Source organism: Henningerozyma blattae, chromosome 7 (assembly GCF_000315915.1).
Source record: "Henningerozyma blattae CBS 6284 chromosome 7, complete genome".
NCBI lineage: Eukaryota > Fungi > Ascomycota > Saccharomycetes > Saccharomycetales > Saccharomycetaceae > Henningerozyma > Henningerozyma blattae.
Window position 1 is genome coordinate 338261 of NC_020191.1, and position 7699 is coordinate 345959.

General features: G+C 33.5%; 3 protein-coding genes across 3 annotated transcripts in view; 1 reads left to right on the forward strand and 2 right to left on the reverse strand.

The window, feature by feature from the left end:
- Window positions 1-230: 230 nt before the first annotated feature.
- Window positions 231-2192, forward strand: NUP2 (nucleoporin NUP2; the record flags this gene model as incomplete). The annotated part of the gene is made up of 1 exon (XM_004181544.1): window positions 231-2192. One exon carries the CDS (start codon window positions 231-233, stop codon window positions 2190-2192), a length of 1962 nt encoding a protein of 653 aa, XP_004181592.1.
- Window positions 2193-2640: 448 nt separating this feature from the next.
- On the reverse strand, window positions 2641-5892 carry SGD1 (Sgd1p; the record flags this gene model as incomplete). The annotated part of the gene is made up of 1 exon (XM_004181545.1): window positions 2641-5892. The coding sequence occupies one exon, from the start codon at window positions 5890-5892 to the stop codon at window positions 2641-2643; it is 3252 nt and encodes a 1083-aa protein (XP_004181593.1).
- A 469-nt stretch (window positions 5893-6361) lies between these two features.
- Window positions 6362-7699, reverse strand: part of VRP1 (Vrp1p) — a gene marked incomplete at both ends in the record, with an annotated part of 2148 nt that continues 810 nt past the window's right edge. Inside the window, one exon of the mRNA XM_004181546.1 lies at window positions 6362-7699. This exon is cut by the window's right edge and continues 810 nt beyond it. Within this exon, the coding sequence (XP_004181594.1) occupies window positions 6362-7699 (1338 nt within the window).

Below are 7699 nucleotides of genomic sequence, written 5' to 3' on the forward strand. Positions count from 1 at the left end.
AACAGAAAAATTTTGGATATCGATTTTTCAAACAAAAAGAGTAAATAACTTTAATCATTGCTTATATAGCAATTCATTTTAAGATATACAAGATAAACTTGAATAGTTTTATTCATCAAAACAAATTAAAAATAAAAAGATAAATATAAGTTTTGCCAACTGAAAGAAATTAAAATACTTCGAAAACTGTACAGAAAATACCGATCCACTTACAAATAAAATTATCTACAATGTTGAAAAGAGTATCTGAGAATCAGATAACAAAAGATGATATTGAGGATGAGGAAGATGAAAGATATGGTGCCATCGAGCCATCAAAAATAGCTTCTCCTGAAACTATGAGCAAAAGAAAAATCGCAATGCCAAAAAGAAATATGAAATTTTCATTTAGGGGCAGCAATGAAAATGTAAAAGATGAATCTAAAATGGCTAATGCCTTTTCTTTTCTCAATAATAAATCCACTTCAGCTACAGCACCTGTTTCAGCTTCAGGAAGCAATACTGCTGCTAGTGAAAAAGATCTTAAAATGAAAGCTTTGAATAGCCAATTTAAGGACAAGATTATCGACACCATTAAGAATGATCCAATGGCAGATTTAACCCCAATTTTGGAGAAATACAAAAATTTTATGAAGACTCTTATTCATTCAGGGAACGCTACTGCTGTGCCAACTACTAATCCTGTACCAACTAGTTCATTTACTTTTACCAAACAATCTCCATTGGATTTAGCTTCAGATACAAAATCAGAAAGTGCACCAGTTTCTTCAACAAATACTAAATCACAACCCTCTGATGATAATGAATCTTCTGATGATGAAATCAAAGTTGAAGGCCCAACCTTCACTTTATCTAGTAATCCAACTACTAATAATTCTGTATTTACATTTGGTAAGAACAATACCAAAAAGACAAAAAATGATGATGATAGTGAAAGTGATGTTGAAATTAAGGGCCCTCAATTCACTTTTAGTGGTGCAGTACAAAGTGATACTTTCAAATTTAAGGATTCTAAGCCTGTAGAAAAACTCGAAACCAAAGGGACAGAGAACACTAAACCAATTTCTAAAGTTGATTTGCCAACAAATTCTGTTCCAGAATCTACTAATCTTGATACTGCTTCTAAAAATACATTCACCTTTAGTGCTCCACAAACATCAACAAGTGATAATAAAGCAGACGACACTGCAGCCAAACCAAAGCCATTTTTCTTTGGACAACCAACCTCTACTTCAACTTCAGATGCTAAACCAAATCCATTTTTATTTAACCAACCTACTCAGACAGAGAAAAAGCAAGAATCAAAACCAGACGCTGATAATTCAAAACTAAGTTTTAACTTTGCACCAAAAAATACAGACGCTGATACTCCAAAAACTCCAACTTCTACTTCTACTGTAAAACCTTCATTCAACTTTGGTAATATAGGTTCTAATACAAATACCAATCAAGACTCTACTTCGGGGGGTTCCTTTAAATTTTCAACTTCCAATAATTCAACCACAGAAAAGAATACTGATACTGCAAAAAAGACATCGTTTGTATTTGGTACCTCATCAAAAGAACAAAATAAAGAAGAACTAAAACCAACTTTTACCTTTGGGTCTTCTTCCACAAATTCTGCTCCAACTTTTAAATTTGGTGCTACTTCTACAAGTTTATCAGCTACTCCACCAGCAGACTTTAAATTTGATTTACCATTTGGACAGGGGAAAAGTAATACACCTACAACTGAAGCAACTTCTTCTACTCCAGTTGTTACCACTTCAAATAATGATGAAACTTCTAATGCTGAACCGCTTGAGGAAAGTCATAGTCAATTAGATTTACATAATGGTGAAGAAGATGAAAATGTTTTATTTTCACAAAAGGCTAAGTTAATGATATTCGATACAGAAAAACATAAATATGATTCAAAGGGTGTAGGTGAAATGAGATTATTACAGAAAAAGGACGACAAATCTAAAATTAGATTTTTGTTAAGATCCGATGGTATGGGCAATATATTATTAAATTCTTTACTAGTAAAAAGTTTTAATTTTGGTCCATTAACCCCTCAAAATGATAATTTAGTTAAAACTCCTGTTATCAATGCTGATGGTAAATTAATAACTTATGTGGTTAAATTTAAACAAAAAGCTGATGGTCGTTTATTTGTAAAGGCTATTGACGATGCTAAAAATGATATGTAAAATAATGTAGAATAATAATATTTGGTGTGATAATATTGAATAAAAATATTATATATATAGAGAGATTAAAAATAGGTATACTTGAGAATAAGCATAAGCCAATACTGGAAGCAAACAATTCTTAAATATATCCTTTGACATATATTTGTTATGCTTGTAACTTCAATATTTCTATGGATTCCATTAGCATTCTTTCGAGTAGATGGTTATCTTCTCATTCTTTTACAGATTACTGTGTATGTTTGTTTTTTTGTTTGTTTGTTTTTTCATTTGGATTCTCTAATATTATATTATGAGAAAGAATATAGATGAGATTATTTAACAAAAAAGCTTTATTTAATTACGAAACATCAAAAAAACAAAAAAATAAATATTAAAATACACTAAATATTGTACATTGACTAAAGAAAATATATGGCACTATATGTATTAGGTGGGTTAAAGCGCTCTAAATGTCTATAATATCCAAGGATGCTTCAATTTGACTTACAAATTCATGAACTGCCCAATCCAGTCTTCTGTTTTCCCGTATATATTCTTTACTATTTGGGCTTCCTTTTATAAATGGTTTATATTTGAATTTCTTAGTAGTGAACCATTTTAACCCTTTTAAAATGGTTACTTTATTATCCAACTTGATACCTTCCAAATGCTTGGTTAAACCAGTAGCTTTGTAAGTATATTCTCTTTTACCGCTGGAGTTCTTCTTTCCCTTTATTTCAGCCTTTTTACCTTCTGCTAAAAAGAATTGAAACAATAGGACCTGTACAAACAATAACCCTTCAGTTGTTAAACCACTCATTATTGGGACATGCTTAAATGATTCAAATTTCAAGATACCTTCTGAAATTAAGGATCCGAAAAAACTACCTTGATTTGATATTTTCTTCAATCTCTCGTCTTCGTTTAAATCTGAATCATCATCTAACTCTACTTCAGAATCACTTTCAATATTCATTTTATCTTCCAGTTTCTTAATTATATCCCAAAATAAGAATTGAAATGGTTTCTGTAATTGACTATGATGTTCAGCTAATTTTGAAGCAACTAGAGAATAATACGGATTATATCCATTTGAGTTACCATCGGTTACTAAACAATGCAATAAAACTTTTGGTATTTCTAACATCTGTTTATTCTTTAAACCTAATTTTTCTAACTTTGTAAAAGCATCCATGTAATCATTAGCAGACATTATACTAATGAAAATAGCTCTACGAATATCCGTATTCATTCTCTGTTTCTTACTTATAGCCATCCAATCTGGTATTTCATCTAACAACGAGTCATCAAGTGTAATATTATCAGATAATGCAGTGGAATTATTATTGGATTGAGATTCTGCTTCTTCAAATGCGTTATCCATATTTCCCCTCCACGAAGCACCAACTAACCACCATTTACCCTTTGTCTCTACATTTTTAATATCATCCAATGAAACTTGTAATGGTTCTAAGAAACCAGAAGATTTAACCGAACCTTGGATTATTTTTTTCAATTGTTGATTACTAGTAGCAAGGATAGACGGTTTTAATCTATTATTTTTCAAATCTGATAATGTATCAAGTAAAAATTTTAAACGTGGACTCTTGTTATTAATTGTTTTTACATTTGTTAATAATTCTGAAAGTATATCTTTTAAGGCAGTAGGATCATCTCCACGAATCAATTGACCAGAGACAGATACAATTTTTAATAATAATTCAGTAGTGAATTCATTAGGAGTTTTAATTAATTCTGAAATCAAATTATATATTAGTTTACAGGATATCAATCCAAAATTATAACAATATGATATAAGTGTGATAATGTTACTACATTGTTTTGGAATAATAATATGTTCTTCTTGATCATTTGAAGGATTTTCTAATTTTTCTTCAGAGTTGGTAATATCTAATTGATTATTAAAATTGATTAAAAAAATTTCTACTGTTGATTGAATAAATGATGCACCAACTTCAATACCCTTTAATTTCCACAAAGAATACATGACAGCTGAATAGACCATGATGAAACTATCTAGTAATTTATTACTTTGAACAATGATTTCCAATATTTGATCGATGATAGCCTTTGTTACATATTGCCTTGGGTTGGAATCATATAGATCATTTAAGGAACTAATAATTATTAGAATATTAGATTCGGAAAGCTTATTCAATGCTGATTTAACCTTTTTTTTAATTTCTTGCATAATTTGAGAATCATTTTCCACTAAAGGTGTTTTTCTCATAGACGGTGGTATATAAGAAGTATTTTCAACAGGTGCCATGTATGGATTCTCCCTTTCTGTACTTTTTTTAGAAGATTTATCCCCTTCTAATTCCCTTAATTGTTCCCATTCATCAGAATCTAAATCTTCTTCATTAAATTCATCAAAATCATCACTATCCAATTCATCATCTGAAGAAAATGGATTTTCAATAACTTCTTCATTAGACTCATTAGAACTATTATCTTCGCTAATTAGTTCATCTTCATCTTTATTATCATCCTCATCCTCATTTCCAGAAGCATTACTATCCAATTTTTCTTCTTGATAAGTTTTTTGATTATCATGAGCAAAATCACCATAATCTTCATCATCATTACCAAAATTTTCAAAATAATCCAAACCTTCAAGTAAACCACCAATTGCATCGAATTCATTCTTGGCATGAATTTTTTTCGAAGATTTTTTTAACCCCAATTTTTTAGCATAATATTTCATATCCATTTCATCTCTTTCAATTGCTACAATATCTTCACGAGACATTGGAATAATAGCAGGTTCTTCTTCTATTTGCTTTTTGCTAGATTTTTTTTTCTTTGGTTTAATTTTTTCTTCATCTTGCAATTTATTTGAATTTTTCTTTTCTTTTAATGCTTTCAAAGCATCCATTGTTTGTTCTACAGACATGGAAGCATCTAATTCATCATCATCTAATTCATCATCATCTAATTCATCATCGCTCTTTTCTTCTTCACTTTGTTCTTCCTCATTATTTTTGATATCTTGGAATTTTTTTGAATTTTTCTTTGCTTTTAAAGCTTTCAAAGCTTCCATTGTTTGCTCTACAGACATGGAATTGTCTAATTCTTCATCACTGTTTTCCTCATCAGATAGTTGATCGTCTTCATCAGATAGTTGATCGTCTTCATCAGATAGTTGATCTTTTTTAACTGCTGAAGATTTTTTTAATGCTTTCAATGCAGACATTGTCTCTTCTACTGACATAGAATTATCTAATTCAATATCTTCCGAATCATCATCGAAATCGTCATCGAAATCATCATCCGAATTAGCATCAGAACCAATTTCATCAGAACCAATTTCATCAGAACCAATTTCATCAGAATCAATATTTTTATTATTTTCAATTTCTTTAATTTCTTCACCTCCAAATCTAACTGATTTCTTTTTTGTAGATATTTTCTTTTTCAAAATTTTTTTTTCATTTTCTTGAGAAAGTTCAATACGTAAATCTTTTGATTGAATTTTTTTCAAATTATTGATTGAAACTTGTTTTGCTTGATTACGATTTTTTTGTTGAGTCTTTTTCTCTAATCTTTGTATTTTCCTTCTTTTCTTTCTACTACCTAAATTTGTACTTTTCCTCCTTTTTTCATATTGGGTGAATCTTTCATCTTTGCTATAATCTTGGTCCTTTAGTTCATCCAATAAGACACCAGGTATATTTATACCTTGATTAGAGGACATTTGAGGAATGGACTTTTTCTTTTCTCTTTTTTTTTTTTTTTTAGCCTTTTTGGCGGTTGTGTTTTAAAAAAAATATTTTACAAGTATATCATTTATTCTATGTTCTTTTTTTCAGTTTATGAAAAAAAANAAAAAAAAAAAAAAAGAAAAAAAAGAATTTTCAAAATGCCATGAGGTTCGGAGATTTGTAAAGTATATGTAATTGGAGGGGAGGGCTATATATATAAAAATTACATATTACATAAATGCATTATGAGATGATTGGTATGCAATGTATACGTAGATATATAATAGGAAAAAAAAACAACTAGAATATTTGAGAAAAGATAGGGTGAGATGGGATGGGATGAGATGAGATAAGATGAGATGAGATGAGATGAGATGAGATGAGATGAGATGAGATGAGATGAGGTGAGATGAGGTGAGAGTAGCATTTGTTACTATTCGTCTTGTTACTTGTCTTGTATCATTATTTATAATTTTGTAAATCTAATGGAACACTACTGCCTTTACCACTTGGGTATAATTTTTTCTTACCATTAAACATTCTTGGTTTAGGTAATTGAGAGACATTGGACCATTTGAATCTTGAATCGTCTATATGTAATTTACCCTTTTTCAATCCGAAAGCTGAGTTTCCTATTGTAATGTCGGATTGGGAATGAGATTTATTAGAGCCATGTGAGAATAAACGTTGTTTTAAATTGTGAGAGTTTGTTGTAGGAGAAGGTGTTTGTGAAGTTGGTGATAGAGGGGAAGAAAGAGGAGGTGAAGTTGTTGGAGGTGCTGGTGCAGAAGGAGGTTTTGAAGTATGCATTGGAAGAGCATGAATTGGAGGAGCAGCCGATGGTAAAGGAGGAGCGGCCGATGGTAAAGGAGGAGCGGCCGATGGTAAAGGAGGAGCAGCCGATGGTAAAGGAGGAGACGGCCGATGGTAAAGGAGGAGACAGTCGATGGTAAAGATGGAAGGAGGAGGAGGAGGGGTGGATATAGCGGGTGGTTGATATGGAGTTGGTGCAGTATGAGGTATTGATGGTGCAGAGTGTGGTACAGATGGTGCAGCACCTGGCAATGGAGGTGCTTTAGTTGGTAGGAGGGGGCCAGCTGGGGCCGCGTGTGGTAGGGACGGAGCAGCATGTGGTAGGGAGGGGGCAGCTGGAGCAGCATGTGGTAGGGAGGGGGCAGCTGGCGCAGCATGTGGTAGGGACGGAGCAGCATGTGGTAGGGACGGAGCAGCATGTGGTAGGGACGGAGCAGCATGTGGTAAAGGAGGGGTCGAAGTTGGCAAAGAGGGTAAACCAGAGGGAGAACCGTGATGCTTTAATCTCGATTGAATCTCATCAAACATAGAGTTGCCTGTTGATGCAGGAGCGGATGGGTTTTTTGGAGCAGCAGGGGTGGCGGTTGGAGCAGACACACTTGATTGAGATTGTGTGGTGGAATATTTTGAGTTTGAATCGACCACAAATCTATCATCTCTTTTCCTTTGGATTTCAGCCAAGAATGGTAGTGGACCACCAGCAGATGGAGCCGAGGGTGCCGAGTGGATGGAAGTTGGAGGAGCCGAGGGGAGTGTCATTGCAGGAGCAGGAGGGGGTGGAGCAGGTGCGGCAGGGAGTGACATTGTAGGAGGTGGAGGTGGAGGTGGGGGAGGGAGGAATGAAGATTTTTGAGGTCTAGCAGAAGGAGCCGAGGGGGCTGACAGGGTAGGTGGTGGGGGAGGGGCGGATGGGGCAGCAGGAGGGGCGGAGGGAGAAGCACGGAGGGAGGAGGATGGAGCGCGGAGGGAGGAGGATGGAGAGCGAGT